Below are 22,914 nucleotides of genomic sequence, written 5' to 3'. Positions count from 1 at the left end.
TCTTTCTCCTTTTGCCGTCTCTCACTCTTTAATCACTCAACATGTTGTGCTGAATGGATGTAGTTCTGCATTTTCTTCTTGGTTGTATATGGCTGAAGTGTTTGCTCCTTTGTTCAGTTTGAGTCTGTTATATGTTCTACTCTGTTCTATCTCAGAGAAAGATGCCATTTTGGAGGCCAGCATAGACACCTCACGCTTCAAGCTACTGGCTGTTAACACTTAGCTGTTCTATGCTTTGCATTAATAATGCTTAACCCAAAGAGAATAGTGTATGTATATAAGTATTGTTTGTTATAATGGTAAAAATGCAGTATCACATAAATAGATAACTGCTCATTCAGCAAAACGTTTCTCTTTTCTGCGGTCCCCCGTATAGTAACTGCTAAGAAAATTGGGGGGAATGGCAAGAGATACTGCACTCTAGTGGATGGGTACTATTAGATGCAATTCAGTAACATGAAACGAAGCATTAAATAAATCCACGTGTCTGTTCAATTTTAGTGGCTATCACTGATGACTTAAAATATGTACAATATGATATTTTTGCTGTGCTGGTATAAGAACCTCTGTCTGTGTTAGCCTGGACAAGAATTAAGCAACAACTGAGTCATTTTGAAAATCACTTACTTGGTTGGGTCACAAGGAGCCAAAGGATCAAATTCCATTAGCTCATAATATTTAGGAGGATGTGGGTTGGTTTTTGATATATCTGGAAAAAGAAAGCCAGAGACAAAGAAGTTTCATTTTGCTAATCAAAAGTATTAAGAAACCAAAAATAAATTTATAATGAATCACATATTCTACCCCAATTCTAAGATAAAAGGTAAAAATTATATATGGAAGGGGGTGTGAAGGGAATATGGTCTGGGCCACATTTTCTCCCAGCAGTAAAGTTCAGGAGTGAGCAGACTCTATACACTTGAACTCACTTTTTAAATAAAATATCAGGAGAATATAGAGCAATTGCTACTGCCTTCCTGCCCCATCTTCAAGTGGACATAATATGTATAGCGGTGAAGAGGTTGAACTAGGAATTATGAGCAAAAGGTCCACTCTCATCCATAGAAGCTGACTAGTTGATTTTGGTACAATTGCTCTCTCTTTCTCTGCTCAGCCTACTCTCAGAGTTGTTATTGTCAGAGGAAATGGGACTGGGGAGGGATAGGTACATCTTGAACTCCTGAATGTACGGCAGGCTATTAGACCGACTGACCGACCGACTAAATGAATGAATGAATGAATTCCTCTGGCAATGAGGTGAACTAGCTATTCCAATACATATGTCCTCTAAATGAAAATCATTCAAAGTGAATCTATTGGTCACTTGGCAGCCATTCAAGATTACAAATAATCTCCCCAGAGCTATTTACATCCCAGTTCTGGAGTTCTGACAACCATACCCCCCTTGCAGTCACATATTCCTGTTTTGGGTGCTGGACAACCAGCTTGCATTTATGAACATTTGCAGCATCCCATGGTCACACAATTGTGATTTTGGGCAGTTTTGCTGGAAACCAGCATTTAATTTTAGTTTCCGGCAAAAAACATTCATTGAGTAAAACAGGTTTGGATAACAAGTGTAATGTTTGCTTAACAACTGCTGCAAAAAAAGTCGTAAATCAGGTGCAGTCATGTGGTGACCCGCTTAATGACCACTACGAATTACGATTGTAATTTTGGGCTCAATTACAATTACCTATAGTCTTGTAATTATAATAATGCAATTGCAAACTCTAATTGCAATAATAAAAATTTACCTCCCGGTGGTGCATTTCCTGTACCATTACTTAGATGGTTTACTGCATGCAAGGGCTCTGGATTTAAACATGTGTTTACCTAAGGAAATTAAGTGAATTAAATCAAATATGCAAGAAGATGCGTTGGTAAAAATTGGTTTAGCATAACAAGATGGTTCATTCTTTTTTGTCTACAGTACATAAGGTTATAATAAAAGCGATTAAGGATTCTATTAATATAAACAGTACATTAAATCAGCTTTTTGTTAGCTCTCTATAAATTAGATGGCATTGAATGAATCAATTAGAAAAGATCTACAGGATTGTTTAGATTGCATTAACCCCATGGAATTAAGACAGTAGAATTCAAAACATTCTGCATTTGATTTACGGAATCAGACACCTCAGACTCTGCATCCTGGACAATACATTTTTAAAAAAATTCAATTCCAGCCTGGTGATTTCTTAAAATTTATTTGTACTTGCATTCATGTGGCATATGCTGGTTACAAAATAATGAGCTTTGAGGAAATAAATTCAGCCTATGTGCCTTTTTGTATTTCTTGGCTACAACTGATCTCTAGGGATTAGGAATCCTTAGCAACGATCTGAAAAAGTTAGGGTTAATTTCTCTTCCACAGTGCATGCTTAGTGGGTGTGTCGACACAACTCACTAACCTATAAATCATAGTTTACAAAAGAGTGAATACAGCTAAAGTATGTACAACCTTCCCTTTTTGGCGAAGGTTGTCGAGAGTGTGGCGGCGCAACAGCTTCCTGGGTGCTTGGATGAAGCTGTCTATTTGGATCCGCTCCAGTCCAGCTTCAGGCCTGGGCACAGCACGGAAATGGCATTGGTCGCGTTGGTGGATGATCTCTGGAGGGCTCGGGATAGGGGTTGCTTGTCTATCCTGGTCCTGTTAGATCTCTCAGCGGCTTTTGATACCATCAACCATGGTATCCTGTTGCGCCGGTTGGAGGGGTTGGGAGTGGGGGGCACCGTTTTGCGGTGGTACTCCTCCTATCTCTCCGACCGGTCACAGTCGGTGTTGGCAGGGGGGCAGAGGTCGACCCCGAGGCGCCTTGTTTGTGGGGTGCCGCAGGGGTCGGTCCTCTCGCCCCTTCTGTTCAACATTTATGTGAAGCCGCTGGGTGAGATCATCCGTGGCTTTGGGGTGGAGTTCCATCAGTACGCTGATGACACTCAGCTGTACATCTCCACCCCAGGCCATCCTAACAATGCCCTTGAAGTGATGTCCTGGTGCCTGGAGGCCGTGCGGATCTGGATGGAGTATAACAGGCTTCGACTCAACCCTTCCAAGACTGAGTGGCTGTGGCTTCCGGCGTCCCGATATAGCTAGCTGGTGCCATCGCTGGTTATTGGGGGAGAGTTATTGTCCCCCACGGACAGGGCTCGTAACTTGGGCGTCCTCCTGGATGCACGGCTGTCTTTAAAAGAGCATATGACGGCCGTGGCCAGGGGGGCTTTTTATCAGGTTCGCCTGATTCGCCAGTTGCGTCCCTTTGTGGATCGGGACTCCTTACGCACAATCACTCAGGCACTCGTCACTTCCCGCCTGGACTACTGCAATGCTCTCTACATGGGGCTCCCCTTGAGGAGCACCCGGAGGCTCCAACTGGTGCAGAATGCGGCCGCGCAGGGGATTATGGGAACGAGGGGGCACTCCCATGTGACACCTCTCCTGTGTGAGCTGCATTGGCTTCCAGTGGTCTTCCGGGTGCGCTTCAAGGTGTTGGTCACCACCTTTAAAGCGCTCCATGGCATAGGACCTGGGTATTTGCAGGACCGCCTTCTGCCGCCAATAGCCTCCCACCGACCAGTACGCTCCCACAGAGAGGGATTCCTCAGGGTGCCGTCAGCCAGGCAATATCGTCTGGCGACCCCCAGGGGGAGGGCCTTCTCTGTGGCAGCTCGTGCCCTCTGGAACGATTTGCCCCCGGAGATCCGAAGGATATCGGATCTCTGGGTCTTTCGCCGTGCCCTAAAAACTTTTCCATCAAGCAGGGCTGGCGTGAACCCCCCCCCCCCTTTTCTAGCTTTTTTAGTTTTTTAAATTGTCAATGGGTTTTAGTTTGAATGTTTTAAATTTTGGGGCCAAAGTCATGAAATTCTTTTAAAAATTTTAAATTTTGTATTGGTATGTGTTTTAGTTTTGGCTGTGCACCGCCCTGAGTCCACTAGGAGAAGGGCGGTATACAAATTGAATAAAATAAATAAATAAATTAAATAAATGTACAGTTTTTCTGATGCTTGTGACTAAGCTCAAATAGTTTAAGACTAAACTTGAGGAGCAGGTGATGGGTGTGACTAGGAGAACTTTTACATAGCTCTGGTTTGTGCACCAGCTACAACCTTTCCTGAATCATGAGTCCCTTCACTCAGTTACTCAAGGCCTGGTCATCTATCATCTGGACTACTGTAACTGCTCTACATGGGGCATGTTGCTCTACATGGGGCAACTTTTGAAATCCCTTCAGAAGCTTCAGCTGGTTCAAAGTGAGAATGAGAGCAATCTTTGGTGCCCCTAGAATGGCCTGCATTACGCTTCTGTTCCGCAAACTGCACTGGCTACCCGTCTGCTTCCAGGTGCAGTTCAAAGTGTTGGTTATGACCTTTAAAGCCCTTAATGGCATAGGTCTGATGAACTGTCTTGTCCTGCTAGGACAAGTCTGCCCCACTCGCACTGGCAGAGGGGGCCTACTGTAGATCCCTTCGATCAAAGAACTCCGAGTTTTGGGATCCAGAAGAACAGTCTTCTCTGCCTTGGGCATAGCCTTTCGTACATCCTGCTCTCCAAGATGAGATCTGCCTCCAGCTTCCTATTCTTCCATAAGAGCCTGAAAACCTGACTTTTCTGGTTGGTAGGGAACCCAATGGGGGATTACCACACTGGAGGTGGCTACTAGACTGATTGTAAAAAAACCCTCGCCCCCCGCTTCCCTACCTGGCTATTTTTTTCCCCTCATATCGCTGTATTCTCATTGTTTTCTTTTTCATTGTTTATTCTATTGTTCCATTACTTTGCTACTGTCTTATTTACACTTTCTTTTCATTTCTCTGTTTTTATAGTTGTAAACCGCCTAGAGTAGCTCAAGATGAAAATACATTTAATAAATTTAATAAACAAACAAACCAGAACACAGTTTGATACTCACATTGATATACATTGGGTCATTTGGAATCACCTGGGATGTCCTTTGTGCTTCTGTTGGGAATCTTTAGAAGAAAAACAGTGCATTGGAATCCACCAACAAAATACAATAGAAATAGAATGGAATATATGATGGCTTTCCCTCTGTGCCCAAAACAGGACAATTAACTATTCAGCTATTTAGAAGAGCCATGGTGGCGCAGTGGTTAGAATGCAGTATTATAGACTACTTCTGCTGTCTGCAATTTGGCAATTCAAATCTCACTAGGCTCAGGATTGATTCAGCCTTCCATCCTTCTGAGGTGGGTAAAATGAGGATCCAAATTGTTGGGGGCAATATGCTGACTCTGTAAACCGCTTAGAGAGGGTTGTAAAGCACTGTGAAGCGATATATAAATCTAAGTGCTACTGCTATTTTATTAGGCAATGCTATGCTTCTTAGTCTGTTGGTTCAACCGCAATAGCTATATGATCTCAGGAATGCCGTGCGAGACGCAATCAAAACACAGCTACAGCCTTATTCAGCTCTTTTGGCACGCTGGTTTATTCGCATCCGCATCCGGCTACACACTGTGATTCGTAAACACGATTGAAATCGGCGCTACGTTACACCAAGAATGGGGCATTTATATAGCCCATCTTTCCATTAACTCATTAGGACCGCGCCCTTGTTTGTTACCACGCCCCTCTTTTAGGGGCGTAGACCGCGCCCTTGTTTATTACCACGCCCCTCTTTTAGGGGCGTAATTGGTCTTCAGCGTGTTCTGGAAGGTGCTGCCGCTGTGTCCTCCGGAACGGCCCTAATCCCGTCGCACCCGATACCACCACCCCACACCCCGCATACGGCCGCCTTCACCCAGTGCCACCACCACCAAGTATGTATATGTCCCTCGATGCTTTCAGCACGCGTTAGCGATGTCGAGCAGGTTGCTAGGCTCGACATATGACTTTACATAAATTAGCTTTTAAAATGAAGGATTAATGAAAATAAAATCTGCTAGAAGCCTACCTAATTATTGGATAAACTTCCAATGATGAGATCTTAATGAACTGTCAAAGGTTGTCTAAATGTTTACATAACTTTAAACTTTGCTACTTACGAAGACTGCGAAGCATTCACAATTCCAAGTGAGTTTAGTTGAGGGTATATTGATGGCACAGCAGAATGAGTATGTGGAGCAGCCACACTTTGGGCTGGATAATCTAAAAGGAGGCAAGTTAGTGATTGTGAATGGCAGAATTTTCCTACATGTATTCAAATATATGAAACAAATCTGGCCAGCACTTGGTAAAAACTTATTATTAACGAGCTTAGTATTTAACCTTTTCTTAGACACACTTTTCTTAGGCACACTAAATGCATATGAGATACTAATAATAGATATTGATATTGCCTGCTGCTAAGTGAGACAGTTGTTAATTGAGTTTTGTACCATTTTAACATCTTTCTTTGCCACAATTGTTAAATGACTCCCTGCAGTTGTTAAATTAGTAACACAGTTGTTAAGTGAATCTGGCTTCCCCATTGATTTTGTTTATCAGAAGATCACATGGCCCTGGTACACTGCAACCATCATAAATGTGAGTCAGTTGCCAAGTGTCTGAGTTTTGATCATGGGACCATGCTGTATAGGTCTTAAGCATGAAAAATGATCGTATGCCACTTTTTTCAGTGCCATTGTAACTCCAAATGGTCTCTAAACAAACGGTTGTTAAGTCAAGGACTACTTATGCACCTGACATGTTAGACTGGGATAGGCATCCCATAAGCCTGGAGCTAGGCAGTGTAACAGTCAAATTTTCTCCCACCTTTGTGTGCAACTTCAAGAGCAATCTATCTTCTTGCTGCCATGCCAGGAAGAGGGCAGAACTCCTCCAAACCAACAACCTCTAAAGAAGTCCCAAAGGTGCTTTTTTCAAGAGGCAACTGGACTTTCTGGAAAAAAGCACATTTGGGAAAACCTGGATGACTGAGATGACTGAGAATCTCCAAAGACAACCTCTTAAGACAGCCTACCTACTGCTACTGCTCTGAATATCAGCAGAATTTCTCTGGTAGAATTTGAAAAAAAAACCTAAATACTGATAGGAAGATAAGCCACCACCTTTACTTGAAACACATTTAAAATTATGCTTAAAAATACATTTCCATTTAGCACAGTTCTCAAACAAATCTGCAAAGTGGATCCCAAAGAAATTAATTTTTTTTCTTACATAGCTTCTAAAATTCTGTTAAAATACTGGTGTTTATATATTTTACTTACTTAACTCTGAAGACTGGGGAAGGTCAGTTTTCATAGGCTGTGGCACAGCAGCAGGAAGACATGACTCAAGGTCAAGCAAATCACAGGAAGGAGCAGATGGTTGGTTGCCACTGGCCTTAAAATTAAACAAAGTTGTTAGACATGATGCCTACTTTGCCTCTGAGCCCATATTAAACACCTCTAACTGCAAATAATCTCTCATTGAAACACATCTTGTTGGCAGTGAGGATTGCTTGAAGTCAATAATTATTTACATACTGTATTCATTAAATTTGCATCCTGCCTGACAAGCCATAGTGAATTAAGGTAACAACAACTCTAAAATAAACAGTCTTACTTCAATAAGGGTAGATCAAACCAACACAAGATTTAAAAAACAGGGCAGCAAATTCCACTTACTTTTCATGAATTTCTAGCAAAAGTTGCTAGAAATAGGTTGGGGCTCAAATTTTTTTGAATTGGGAATAGAAATACTTCTCAGAAGAGAACACTGCACATTCATAGTAGAACTGATTGCTATATTTTTCTTCATGATGAGATAGGAGGATTTAAGGTCCCAGGCAAGCTGTTGTAGTTCTTCTTGAGGCAATCTTTCAGATATTCAGCTCTCAAGTAATGTAGGATTTTGTAATGGTTAACATAAGGATCTCTAATTCATTTTAGATAGTTTATGTTAAGCCTTTCCCAAAAATATGTGGATTCTGACAATAGTTCCTGACAAAACATTGATAGTTCACTGGCACTGATGATGTTACCCAGTTTGGGTAATAAAATGTCTCTAAGAAAACAACCAAGCTCAGAGAGCACCAAAAACCCCTAGTTGTTTCCGGATTGTCTTCAGAACCACACTAGCCATTTAGGCCTCCCAATAACTAGGCTGCATCAAAATTACTCCCAAGAGATTTATTCTTCTTTGGGTGGAGTACAACCCTATTCAGGACATTTATTTTATTTATTTATTTTATTTTATTAGATTTCTATACCGCCCTTCTCCCGAAGGACTCAGGGCGGTGAACAGCCAGAAAATAAAAACACAGAAAATACAAAATTTAAAATAAGTTAAAACAGATTAAACAGTGTGATAATTTCCCCGGATGCTTTCCCAGATACTTCTCAAGATGTCAGCTCAGAGGAAGATGAACCAAGTTCCAGGCATGACAGGAGGAGAGTTGGTCAATGGCTCCAAGCAGCCATCTGAGACTGATTTGGCTGAAGCACAGCTGCAGAAGGACATCCATGAGGCTTCAGGTGGGGAAAGCATATAGCTGCAGCTGATTAGCAATGAGGAAGAGGAACTGCCTTCTGCACCTAATCCAAGAACAGATAGGGCAGATAAAAGGCAGGAGCAGTGAAGGTCAGCCACATTACTCACGAGGAGGCAGCCTTGCCCTTCTTGACAGGGTGCACCAGAAGTTGACTATTTAGAACAGCAGACAGATGGAGATGATGCTGGGAACAATGTGTTTGTTGTTTTGTTGTGTGTTTTTGCCTTGAACTTCAGACTGTGTCTCCAGCTGTTTTCTCTGCCTTGCCTTGCCTTGCCTTTGCTTGTGGGTTTGCTTTGGTCTTGGGACTTGCCTTTGCCTTGGGAACTTGCTTTGGTCTAGTGGACTGGACTTGCCTTTGCCTTGAGGAATAGTGTTGGCTTCATTTGAGTAGCTTGAGAGACTCATTGGGGTTGAGCTTGTGCCGGCACAGGGAATTGCTGGGGAATGTCAATTCAGGTTCGGAAACTTCAATAAAGTCTCTTTACACCCATGGTATGTGTGTGTGTGTGGCATGAATGGGACATCACAACAGGCTATGCCTCTAACTCTTGGAACTAAGGATCAGTTAAAGAACAACTATCTTGATTCATATTCGGGGTTCTCTGAGCTGTTACAACCTTCAGGTATTGTTTCATCATCTTCATACACTTATCTTGTTCAGATGACAAGAATCATATTTGGTCTCATCAGCACAGTGCTATATCTCTACCCAAAATACTTATCACTTCTAGGTGATTTTATATGAAAAACTGGCTATTCCTCCAGGCATTTCAGATATGTGGGTTTGTCACTTTGTAACTGTTTTGTAATTTGGGGAGAGGATTGATTTTGATTATGTTCTTATTTATTTGTTGTTTTTGTATTATTTTAAAAACTTTTTTATCCTGTAAGCCACCTAGAGTCAGCTGGAGTTGGGTAGCATCAAAAATCAAATCAAATGAATAAATATGAAAAAGCATGGTCTCTATTAAATTCCTGATGTTGAACATGAGGTTTTCACAGGCTTTTTGGACACAATCCCAAGAAACAAAATCCCCATTTCACCCTGTCCTCATATTTCTGGATGCCACAAATTGCTGATAAATTCAGAAGATCAATGGAGGCATATTCTTCTTGTCTCCTTCCTGGTGAGGAGAATCCATTCATTGGCCAAGACCACTAAAGTACTAAATATGACCTCAAAAGCCAGAATGAAATAATTAACTTCCTTCAACGGTTCCTGCCCAGTTAAGAATGCCTTAGAAATCTTACTCAGCTTTTACATTTGTTACCTGTTATTTGATAAGCGTAAATTATATTGAATATGACATATGATTCCATGCCAACCAGAAGATTACTGCACACTGAAGATAAGTGAACAAAAGAGGATTGTCTTCTGCCAGGTGAGATTTAGATCAGGCAGATGATAATAGCTGCTTTCCTGTGTTCAAAACATGTTTTTTCCCTCTTCTCTTTCTCGAAGCTCTTCATTCCGATCATGCTTAGAGCAGATTTCTTTGTATAAATCCTCACTCCTCCCTGAATGCTTTTGTTTTTTACTAGAATTTTCTATTCTAGCAGAATATTTAACTAGAATATTGTGAGGGTAGGAAGATGAGAACTTCCAAAAGAATAAACCATGCTTAACCCAGTGAAATTAATTCTGTGAATATTCCTAGTTTTGGAAAGAAAAAATATTCCGAATTTTAGGATTATTGTTAGGGAAAATATGCTGACTCTGTAAACAGTTTAGAGAGGACTGTAAAGCGTTGTGAAGTGGTATATAAGTCTAAGTGCTTTTGCTATTGCTATTAACCAACAAAATGTTGTTTTAGACTGGTAGAAATGACTATCAATTACTTACTGCTGCACGTTCATTCTGGATTCTCTGATTCTCCCAGAAGCGTACTCTGTTTCTAGAAAACCTAGATTAAAAATAGTGTAATCAATACAATCAATTTCAAACAATGCAATGGCAGTTTTACTAACATAAAACACATAAATATATTTATTTATGGAGACTAATAGCAGCCTTCATATTTATATGCAATACCTGTCCTTTTACATTTGACAGTCTGGGATGATTTAGCATATTCAAATCTTGAGCACCATTAAGCCACAGATGCTATAAGGAAACAAAACTGTAGAGGTATTACTGGAACAACTGAAATAAATCTCTTTTGTTCCTATTGTGCAATAGCAGGTGGGTGCTCCCATAAGCAGCAGAGCAGATGACTCAAAAGTGAAAAAGAAGGATTTCAGAATATCACCTTCCTGCTCTTTATTTGAGTGCACAGAACTCTTGCTTTAAGAAAGCTCTGGAGACTTATTCTTCCTGAACCCGCCTTATATATCTCTTAATGTGGAAGGAGGCATAACAAACTAGAACCCTGAGAATTTGCAGCACAAACATTCAGAATGTATGGAAACTTAGTGGTCATGAAAGAGGCTTTCTGGAATATGGGACACAACTATCATAGTGAAGAGTACAGTAATGTCACTCCTGGATAGTAACAAACAGCCTATAAAGCAAAGGTGGGAAATTGGTTGTGCTCAAACTGCTTGCAATACTGCCTTGCCCAGCAACCTGACATTCTGGCACCCAAAACTAGTAGAATAACTGCCAGAATTCAATAACACTTTAAAAAATTTTAAAATTTGTTTTCAAACCTAAGGGCAGTAATGACAGAAGGAGACCTCCCAGATGCCTCTTGCTCTTAGCCATCCCTAAAACATGTCAAAAATTGCAACAATTCACATTGATTTCGCCTATTTTTTTGGCTTGTGGTTGAAGGCTTAAGGATAGGAATAGAACATGAGGCCTTGAGAGACAAAAGAAAGTTGCACTGACAAGTTCCCAAATAGGACAAACCAATCACATAGTGCCTGCCTCCTGATGATCAAGGTAACTGAAAACATATCTGGTTGATTATGTGGAATGAGTCCCAAATAGGTGGAAACTGGTCATGCAGTGCCTTCCTCTGGTGGTAACACACTGTCCTAAAATCCCTATAAAATGACTACCTGCCTATGTTACATGAAGCCTAGCAGAAGCAAGTGGATGTTATAGTAACATATACAGATGTTGAGTGGTTCTTCTGCCAAAATAACCAACCAACCAACCAAAAAACCAAACAAGCACAAACAAACAAACAAACAAAATCTCCTGGTGAGAGAAAGATGCACAGTTTGAATTTTATAAATGTTTGCTTTCCTTTATCTGTATCTTTCCTAGTATTTATAATAAAACCTCTTATTATCAAGAGTTGCATTCATACTTAGGGCAGACTACTTTTTACTGTTATTTTGAAATGTAACCAGAATCTTTTGTTCTTCAATTTGAACTCTATTTGAAAAGAAATTGCATTTTCAAATGAGCCAGGTAATTAGTGTCTGCTCAGCTTCTCAATACTCATGTCCCAGAGTAACTGATCTTCCTCATAAAGGCAATCAATCAGCTCAAATCACCTTCCAAATCTAACTGAAAAAGAAAACTTTGTAGGCTAAAAAATGTTGAATATTACAACTAGCCTTGGATGGAAATCTCAAGCAACCGTATATTTAAATGCACTGGATTGCTCCAGTTTGAACTTCAGATATAAATTCAGTCTATTGAGATTCTAAACTCTTTTTTTTTTCTTATACAGGCAGTCTTCAATAACCAAGTACAATTAGGACTGTTGATTCCATTAATGATATGGTCATAAAGTGAAATGTCATGTGAGTGTTGCTCGACTTACATAAATTCTGACTGCAATTGTTAAAGAGAATCACTGTGGTTTATTGAGTAGAATATCACATTCTGCTGAATGACTTAAGACTTTCTACCAACTTCCCCAATGACTCTGCTTGTCGGAAGCTGGCTGTGAGGTTGCAAATGCTGATAACATGATCATGGGATGCTGCAATCATAGTAAATGCGCACAGGATGCAAATGCCCAAATTAGGATCATGTCACTGTGAGGATACTGTGATGGCTGCAACTTTGAGTGCCGAGCAGGGTTCTCCTTTTTCAGTGCTGTTATAACTTTAAAGGGCAACTGAACAAGTGGTTGGTAAGCAAGGATGACCTGCATTGCAAAAGACATTCCACAACCCCCTAGTATTTACATGTATTCTGATATGAGGGGGAAGGGTATAGCAATTTTTATTGCTATAGTACTTTTAACATGATAACACAGTAGTACTTAACGTCTTATATCCAGTGTTCCATAATAGTAGAACAAAGGGAGTTTAGGTCTTCACGGTTATATCAGTGGTCAACCCTTGGCTTGATTAAATGAGTTTACAATTTTTATACCAATTGTGTGATATCGTATTCATCTTACAGCCTCTGAACATTGTGTTATAGATGATGCTACTTTATAGTCATTTTTACAAACAATTCAGCAAAGAAAATAGTTTGATAGTTAACCTATTTATAGATATTTGAACTTTTGGTAAGGAGCTATGTTTGTTTCTTCCTTCTGATATGCTTCTCAAAAAAGGTTGAAGTTTATTCTATACTCAAACTCCATTTACTTCATACTTGTCTGATACAAAGAACATAAACAATTCATTTATTATTTCTATGAACTGTTCCTAACTTGATCCAGAATTCCTTTACCCCTTTGTTGGGTAGAAGGAGAGAGTAAATAAGAGATAGGCTGTTCATGAAGACAGGCACAACAATTTGTTACCACAGACTACATATATAACATTAATAACAATAAGTAAAATACCTTTCATGTCCCAGTAAGACATTATTTAGATTTTCATTCATTTGTATGAGTTCAGTAATCACATCTTCATTCTCCACAGTTGCTAGCAATTCCATAATTCTATCTTGCATTGCCCGGCTTGTTTTGTAGAGTTTCTACCAAGGAAGAAAAGGTATACTATTTGCATTTGAACAGCAAAAATAAGAGATGCTGAAAATATTGAAAATATCAAAGGTCTACAAGGCATTAAAAAACATGTAATTAATTCATTAACCCACCCACCATCTGTTTTACGGCGAAAACGTGTCACGTTTTAAAACTGACATAGTAAAAAACATTTTAGAAATGGCCACAGGCCTCTCTCCCTTTTGGTGACTGTAACCATACAGCAAATGCTTTAGTTAGCATCATGAAGGATGCAGCACCAAAGAACATGCAAGCAATAGCAATAGCACTTAACACTTATATACTGTTTCATAATGCTTTTCAGCACTCTCTAAACCAGGGTCCCAACCCCCGGGTTGAGACCCATTGGTGACCAGGCTGCACAAGTGGCGGACGAATATGTAAGGGGTCTAGGATGCATGGGATCTAGGATGTGCATATGAAACCATCCTCTCCCCGCTTGCTGCTGCTGCCGTTCCGTGGAGCTAGAAAGGTTGGGGATGGCTGCTCTAAGCAGTTTAGAATCAGCATATTTCCCCCAACAATCTGGGTCCTCATTTTACTAACCTAGGAAGGATGGAAGGCTGAGTCAACCTTGAGCTGGTCAGGATCAATCTCCTAGCAGTGGGCAGAATTAGCTTGCAATACTACATTCTAACCACTTTGCCACTAAGGTTCCTTAAGGAAGGGTTTATATCCAAATTTTGCAAGAGATATTCCTGCAGGAATGGGAGGCATTTAGAATGTGTTTCATTCATGTATCACAGAAAATGGTGTGCATTTTTAAACATACTTTTAATAAAAACTGTGTTTCATTTTATAAATTTCTCTCCAAGACATGGAGACACAGGTTTGGTTCATACATAATGCTAAGCCATACTACGGTTTGTTTTATGCTTAGAATCCAACTGCTATGTGTTTTGTCATTATGCTAAGTCATAAATTAACTGTGTGTAAGTGTGACATCCAAATTCCAATTACAGCCAAATTATGTATAGGGGAGAGAGCCTTAACAATAAACTGAAAATATAGATTGATATGGATGTAAACAGTAGCTTGTTTAGAAAACCAAGATTTGGACTTTTTGCTTTTTAAAATCAACTTAACATTTGTATGAGTCAGGTTTTAGAACAGAGACTTTCTAACTTTCCAATGAGTGTATTTCCGATAGATTTTGTTACATGGAGGTTGAATACTTATCTAGAATATGTGTTTGTGTGCACAGATACATGTTGTTTCAGGAATCAAGACAGCTAGATAGACAGCCTCAAATTGTAAGATTACAGGAAAGTCAAACATAGCTACCATTTCCCTCATCATGTATATTTTTGGAAAACTTGAAGATAATACCCCAATTGGCTTACTTTTCAGTGAAATTGATTGAAGTACAAAAGAAAATTGCTCTAACCACTTTATTCCTTTCATTACCCTTTCTTGCATCCAATGATTGTTATGACACAATTGAAAAATCTTTATCTAAAATACACACTTACTCCATGGTTACCGTTACCTTTAGAAAAAACAGGCTCCTGTGAAGGAAACTGAATTTTCACACCTTTCCTATATATCATTTGCAATGTTTATTATTAAAAAAAAAAAAAACCTTCCCATGTTTATTTTACAAAATGCAGCTTCCATTCACTCAAGCACGTACTACTTTTCTTCAGAAAAGATGTGTAAGAAATAAATAAAAAACATATAACCACCACAGTAGGAAGCATCAGACACCAGGAAACAAACATAAGAGGTTTCAGCATGCAATCTAATAGTCCCTAAGAAGTTCCCTCAGTGCCTGTAGTATTGTTCATATTTCCTTGTGAAAAAAAAGAATGTTAGTAGTAAAAACTACCTTTGGAAAGCCACAGGCCCCACTGTAAGAAAAAGCTGAAGATCCACTGGACTCCGAATTATTCTTGCAACATGATTTAAATTTTTCCAGTTGTGAAAAGAAATGCATTAAATTTTGTTTCTTTTTAAAGTGGATGAGGAAAATAAGCAAAAGACTGAATGTTGTTACATGCTTTGAAGATTCCACCTTAAAGTTTTGTCAGAGAATAAATGCAACTCCTCTGCTTCTGAAGGGTTCGATGTTATTTTAGTGTTTACTTTAACATTTTCACCTTACTTTTTTGTATTCTGTCATTCTGGACATTTCTGAATAGGGATAACATCTTGCTTCTCATTGAGATACAGGGAGTAAATCCTGTTGTGCACAGAGATACGATATTTATATAGCAGGGGTGAAATCCAGCAAGTTCTGACAGGTTCTGGAGAACCGGTAGCAGAAGTTTTGAGCAGTTCAGAGAACTGGCAAATACCACCTCTGGCTGGCCCAGGAATGGGGAGGGAATGAGGATTTTGCAGTATCCTTCCCCTGCCACGCTCACCAAGCCACACCACGCCCACCAAGCCACGCCCACAGAACTGATAGTAAAAAAAAATTGGATTTCACCACTGGTATATAGGCATCCCCAAATATGCATGCACAGAATTGGGCTGCATAGATCTTAGCTAGATAAAGTCCACTGTAGCACAAAGGAAACAAACGTAGAAATATAGTGATCCAGAAATCACTGGAGGACTACCACATATACATTATCATAAAGCCCCCAGAGGTGCAGTCATGCCACAGAATCTTATGATATTTAAAGACTAATTAGGTTCTGTTGCAGAAACTCATGACATATTAAAAACAAACAATAAGACACCATATTGCTCCCTAGTCTAACTCCTGTTTTTTCATGAGCTGATATTTCCACAGCAGTATCTGATTACAGACCTACCATTTTACAGTATGAGGTAATCTCTGTCCTTATTTACTAAATACCTCATCTCATTATATGAAGTCATAGCGTAATGCCACACAAATCCACCTTATTAAAAACTATCAAAAGGGACTGGAGGAAAGGGAAAAAATATTTTCCATGCTACAAATCAGGGATAGATAGGCAACTTGTAATTTTCGGCCCAATTTTCTGCAAGAGATCAGGTCAGACTTTGGGGAATGATAGGTTGCTTTTCACAGGCTACTGTTTCACAAAGAAATAAGAGGATATCCGAAAGGAGAAGAGAATATAATTAAAAAGAATATATAAAGGAGGGGGGGAGGGTATGCTAGACAATCACTGCCCTAGATACTTTGTTTCTAGCAGCACTGCCCCATCTTTTCCTCAGCTGGGGTTACCATGGAGCCTTTGAGAGATGGCAACTGAGGGAATCTTGTCGCTATGGAAAAATGGTGGCATACGCCAGCTACAAATGCTTACAAAAAATCCTCGACCGACGCCCATTTGTTTAATGGCCATTCAAAGTTAAAGTGGCATTGAAAAAGTAACTTATGATTGTTGCAGCGTCCCTGCAGTTATTTATTATGTTTATATCCCACCTTTATTATTTTGTAAAGAATTCAAGGCGGCAACCATATCTAGCACACTTTCCTCCTCCTATTTTCCCCACAACAACAACCCTGTGAGGTGAGTTGGGCTGAGACAGAGGGTCTGGCCCAAAGCCACTCAGTCAGCTTTCATGGCTAAGGCAGGATTAGAATTCCCAGCCTCCCGGTTTCTAGCCTTACCTGCTACACTAAATCATGTGATCAAAATTCATGCGCCTGGTAACTGGTATGTATTTATGACAGTTGCAGTATCCCTCGGTCATGTAATCACCATCTGTAACCTTCAAAGGGAACTTCCAACAAGCAAAATCAAGCCAGATTCACTTAACAACAATGTGATTCACTTAATTATAGTGGCAAAAAGGGTCGTAAGATATGGCACAACTCACTTAACAACTGCATTGCTTAGCAACAGAATTTTTGGTTGCAGATGTGATTGTAAGTCAAGGGCTAGACTTCTAGTAGGGATAATGTAAAACAAATAGCCATTTTTAAAGTTGGCAGAACCTAATTAAGTTGCTATGATTTTGAAAGAACAAATTTTGCCCCCTCCTTGTGACTTTCGTTCACACTCCATATATTTTGGAGTCTTGCATTTGGCAGACTAGTGCTTTTATTAATAAGAAAAGAGTTAGATGAAAAGATATCTCACTATGCCCAAAATGCTTCTTGATCATACAATCATCATTCTGGGGAATTCAGGGAGCAACTGAGGAATTGCCAGAGCCATCTGAGCAATCTCACTTGGAGCATTTCTGACTTGTGATATGCTGTCCATATTTTTGCCACCTACTAAACCTCTGTATAACAGTGGCCCACAACCTTTCTAGCTTGGTGGTCCGGCCTGGCTCGGTGGGGGGGGAGGGCCTGTGAGTGGCAGGCACACACGCCCTTCACTAGCACACATGGAGCTCCACGTGCAAGTGGAGGGTGCTTGTGCTCGTGCACAAAGCTCCATTAACACGAGCAGCAGGCACTTGTGCTTGCACGTGAAGGTACACTCGTAAGTGGAGGCGCTTGTGTGGAGGGTGCTTGTGCGAGCATGGGAAGCTCTACTTGTGGGAGCGGAGGGCACTCGCATCCAAAGCTTCATTTGCATGAATGGAGCTTCATGCATGAGCGCAAGTTCCTCCTCTCGTGTGAGCAGAGCTTCACACATATGCTCACGAGTGAAGCTTTGTACAAATGCATGTGTTTGCCCGTTACTCACACAACTAGAGCTTTATGCATGTGCTTGCCCATTTCTCCTGCGGCCTGGTTTTGAACAGGCTGCGGCCTAGTAGTGGGCCGCAGCCCAGGGTTTGGGGACCCCTGCTGTATAATGACTGCTTGACGGTAATGCACAAAGTATTTACACTTCCAGCACAAAACAGAAACAACAAAAAAAAAATCTGTATTATACTACCTGTAGAAGTGCCATATCATCTGGGTTTTCTGCTCCAGGAACATTTTCTTTCAATATTGCTGACATGACTCTGACATTCATTTTTACCATGTCCAGTTCACTGTAGAGCTTTCCAATCTGTCAAAAAGCATAAGATTCAATTCATAATAAATGAAAGGCCCATTGTGGTCTGTGCTCTCTCTTTTTTTAAAAAAATCAACATTTATATCTGAACATTTTCCTATTGGCTTATAAGGAGAAGAATGTTCCTTCTCTTCTCTCTTTAAATTGAAAATTCAGCCTCACTTCTCCAGCTAGATGGGGGTAGCCTGTCCCAACAGACACCTATCAATTAAAATGTATTGATAAGATAGTAAGTGATAAACTACAAACCTACACTCTTGTTCAAATCTGAGAGTTTTAGAATGATGAGGCTTAATTTGTAAAATATTTGAAGGAACAAACCATACCTGCTCAGGAATCAGTGTTACTACTGCAGTTGGGGAGAGGGGTTTTGAAAGGCACTTCTGGGAGGAATTATAAGATATTCTTGTAGACAAAGGCTGTGGATATAAATAGATTTTCAACATTTAAACGTAGGAGGTACTTCGAAGAGGCCACACTTTTATCCCACATATTTATGTTGGTATGGATATGCAAATATATTTAGAACGCTTTAAAGTGTCAATCACACTTTAATTCTTACTTTATCTCTAAATTCAATGGCAAGAGTCTTAGTTGAATTTTTTTCCTCAGTTATGAGACTTAACATTCAGACAGACCTCAATTTATGACCATTTGTTTAGCGACCGTTATAGGTGAATCATATTTAAAATGCAATCTCTTGATGTTTTTAAACAACCATCAGAAATCAACAGATCTCAAGTACTGATCCCTTCTTTGGTCCGTTTAAGTCCCAATAGTAACTAAGTAATAGTAGTCTCATGTAATGTTTATAATTGATAAATTTCAGGGTTAGGTTGAAAAATATGTAGTACTTGTAATGAAAAAACTAGCAACAGTCCAATACTATTCACTAAGATAGCTTAGAATGAGCATACAGAGAGGTTGCAATTAGAGTGAGTTAAAATAATGGAATATTTGATTTAGTGCAAATTGTAAATTGATACCATTTAATGTGATCCAAAACTTAATTAATGCAAAGCTAGCAAATGCAGAATTTAGATTTGCGCATGCAAAACACTCCTGGGGGAAGGATATTGCAAAATCTCCATTCCCACCCCATTCTGGGGCCAGCCAGAGATGGTATTTGCCGGTTCTCCGAACTGCTCAAAATTTCCACTACCGGTTCTCCAGAACCTGTCAGAACCTGCTGGATTTCACCCCTGTCTTTATTGCAGTGTTTCTCAACTTTAGCAGCTTTAAGATGTCTGGACTTCAACTCCCAGAATTCCAGACATCTTAAAGTTGCCAAGGTTGAGATACAATGCTTTACAGTTATTGTAATATTTCATTAATATAAGTACATATAAACATTATGCTTAAAAGTTTTCATTGCCTACTTTGGTCAAGCTGGAACTAATTACCATATTTTCCATGGAAATATCACTTCGAATAATGCAAATCTGAATAAAGCAAATCATTTTGTGGAATTCATTAACTAATCAAGATCTATCTATATACCCGTCATTATGAATTCTGGGAAGTCAAATTCTTTTGATTTTTAAGGCATACATTAGAAATAATAATAATAAAATTATTTAAACTCATTTTCTGATTTCAAAAGATATCTCGTGTTTTCTGTGCAAGTGTTCAGTTTTGTTTACATGTTTGTGGATTTTGCAAAGCCTTCAGGGTAATCCAGACACTTAATTTCCTTTATCCTGAGGAAGAAACCTGGGTTACTAGGATTCCGTGGGCAGATTTAACCTCTACATTTCCTGTTTAAGAAATAGTTTTAAACTATTCCTCCTACTCTTAGATTTTTTTAAAAAGCTCCAAGACAGAAACAGATGACTGGTTTCATTAGCAAAGGAAATCACTGTGCGACATACATGTTATTGAGTTAATTAACACACCTTCTCTGCATGTGTCAATCTTTGCAACTTGCAGAGCCTGTTTCAAATCAGCAGCTCCCAATGAAGCACTTACCTTAGTGGTTCTCCTGTTGATCTCTGAGAATGGAAATTCAACTCCTTTCTTGAGAAGCTCCAGATAAACCTCCTTGACTTCACTCACATCCACAGCATTCTGAAACCCCCTGGCCCAGGTCTGTTTGTGAAAAAAGATTACAGTTTCTGAATCCAATTAAGCCCCCTTCAAAACCCGATAAGTGCCATTTTGGGCCAAAAATGTTATGGATAACAGCTACGTTATTTCTTCAAAAGACTTTCAGAGGAATGAGGCTGTATCAGAAAAGAACCTGATGCATCAAGTTGCCGAATCAGTACACAGACAGACCAAGACGGAGCAAAAGGATTCCTTGGTATTGCAATGGAACCATTTTAGATACATTAGGAGTTGTCTATGTATTAAAACCAAATCAAAGGTTCAGAAAAAAAAATTGACCAAACTATTTAATGAAGATCTCTCAAATTTCTCAAAATGGATACTTCAGAACAGGGATTCTCCTTTTCTCACATAGAGTCAAAGGCCACGTTATTGCCATTTTCTCCCTATTACCACATCATTGGACAGGGGACTTGCTGTGTTGCCTATGTAGAGATGACTGGTGAAGCGGCAAGTAAAGTGATAAGAGCTCAAAAAATAGCCGTTTGTTCTCTCCCTCTCTTTTGTGGGTCAGCTAAATATACTTATTTTGGGGGCTATAGGCTGGATTATTTCAGGTGGCAGGCCACATCCAGCCCACAGTCCGTAAATTGTCAACCCCTGCTGTGTAATGCGGAAAGAACTAAAGTCTTCATACAATGCCTCTGTTGAGAGGTAATATGCCATTCCATACCCACAGGCAACATAGGCAGGACAATAGATTAGATGGAGCCTTAGATCCTTCTTTTGTTCTTCTCAAAGCTGATGTTTCTCATATTCAGCAAACTTGTGAACGTTTATTCCTCTATGTGATAGGTTAGCTTTCAACATCATGAGGGGGAGAGGAATTACTAGTTGTATAAAAGGTCATGCTAAATTTTGATTTTTGTCTCATGGAAGCACTGTCAGAAAACCATTTCAGTAGATAGAGGAGTCATTCTAACTGTTTAGCAACTCTCAGAAATAGTTTATTAAGGATCAGAGATTAGAATATTTTATTCTTGATGGCTAGTAAAGCTGGAAAGTTCTGTGAAGATAAGGCTGACTTTATTTCTTACTTTCACAGATCTTTCCAGCTTTACTAGCCAACTAGAATAAAATGATATTCTAATCTGTGATTCTTAATGGATGTTTGATACAAGTATTTCTGAGAGTTGGTAAACAGAATGACTCCTCTACCTTCTGAAATGGTTTTGTGAAAGTGTAAATTTTATACCTTAGGTACGCAAATGGATGCCTTTCGATGTTTTGGATCACATTTTACATAACCCACTACTATTGGCTTCTGGAAACTGAAGGCTAAAATGGGACGTGAAGGTTTCTTATTTCTGTTTTGGCCCACTCAGATGGAGAAGTGAATTTATGATTCTGTATGGTCCCATAATAACCAACAGTGAAGGAAAACTCCCACTTTCCCATCAGAAACACTTCTTTTATTTGCTGACTGGGAAAATAACTTTTTTCTTAAGAGCAGAAAAAATACAGAACGATTGCCCTACGGTTTTTCAGTACGAGCAGATAGGGAAGATTATACAACTACAAAGGAATCATTTGAAAACCAGGCCAACAGATTCTCTATCCTTCTCTTCACTTTTCACTCTTCACTACAGAGCTTCAAAGAGGAGAAAAGGAAACTGGTTTTCACACACACCCTTTCCAGGCACCATAGCACAGCTGTCATGAAACATTGATTACATTTATTTCATCAAGGGAGCAAAAAGGAAATAAGGAAAAAAAGCTTACCATGATAAAGGTCAAAATTTTCTCCTGCAAATCCACTGGTAAGTTAAACTTTGGATTCAGCAGCTTTACTAGCCTATCTTTGCAAAAATCTCGTTTCACTATCAGAGACTGGAAACGTGGCCCACAGTTCTTCATACACATCTCAAGGAGCTGCAAACAAATGGGTTTTTGCATCAGTGATATGAACATCTTATAATTAATGACCATAGCAAAAATGGTTATAAAATCAGGTCTAGTCATGTGATGCATCACTTAATAGCCACTTCACTTAGCCACCAAAATTCTGGTCCCAATTGTGGTCATAAGTCAAGGACTACCTGCATATTACTCTCAATGTTTGTACTGCGGGTTCAAGATGTCCTATAAAGTTGGTACTGAATTCTTGGTTTTATAATGTGACAAAAAAGAGAAATTATATACACAGGGCACAATTATATTAATGGTATTAAATTTTTTGGGTTTTTTTTTTGGTTAAATCAATGTCAGGAAAAGGCTCTTCAACGAGTTACAATCTCTTGTACTAAACTCACGGTTCTCAGACCTTACGGTGCCATGCAAATGTGTGTCAATCATGCCAATGATAATAGCAATGGCAATACCCATAGTAGTAATAATAACTGTAACAGCCACAAATTATAGAGATATTTATAATTGCTGGAAGGATTAAGCTGTCTCTAATTGTGTAGTGTTTTTACACTGCATTCTAGAAGCCTGAGATATGCCAGTCCACAACACCCTGTCATCTGGTTGAGGATAAGGAGATCTGAACTCCTTTCCATATCTCAAAATTAATAGATTAGGTTGAAAGCAAGCCGTCTTCCTAGGTGGACTGAATTCTTTGCCCACCAACTATGAATTCAGAAATTTATAACGCCCCCA

At 39.5% G+C, this 22,914-nt stretch overlaps 1 protein-coding gene across 1 annotated transcript in view; it reads right to left on the bottom strand.

Moving 5' to 3' along the window:
• TOM1L1 (target of myb1 like 1 membrane trafficking protein) overlaps window positions 1-22,914 on the bottom strand; it is a 50,729-nt gene that overhangs the window by 2,330 nt on the left and 25,485 nt on the right. The window contains exons 4-14 of the mRNA XM_034412473.3: window positions 22,036-22,185; window positions 20,176-20,295; window positions 18,534-18,626; window positions 18,085-18,201; window positions 13,142-13,275; window positions 10,285-10,345; window positions 7,174-7,288; window positions 6,010-6,112; window positions 4,914-4,974; window positions 1,758-1,836; window positions 628-709 (exon numbers count right to left, since the gene is read on the bottom strand). Coding sequence (XP_034268364.2) covers window positions 628-709; window positions 1,758-1,836; window positions 4,914-4,974; window positions 6,010-6,112; window positions 7,174-7,288; window positions 10,285-10,345; window positions 13,142-13,275; window positions 18,085-18,201; window positions 18,534-18,626; window positions 20,176-20,295; window positions 22,036-22,185 — 1,115 coding nt within the window. The remainder of the gene's footprint in view (window positions 1-627; window positions 710-1,757; window positions 1,837-4,913; window positions 4,975-6,009; window positions 6,113-7,173; window positions 7,289-10,284; window positions 10,346-13,141; window positions 13,276-18,084; window positions 18,202-18,533; window positions 18,627-20,175; window positions 20,296-22,035; window positions 22,186-22,914) is intronic.

This window comes from Pantherophis guttatus, chromosome 2 (genome assembly GCF_059756535.1).
Source record: "Pantherophis guttatus breed Tessera chromosome 2, ASM5975653v1, whole genome shotgun sequence".
Lineage (NCBI taxonomy): Eukaryota > Metazoa > Chordata > Lepidosauria > Squamata > Colubridae > Pantherophis > Pantherophis guttatus.
This window is presented reverse-complemented; position numbering and strand designations above follow the sequence as displayed.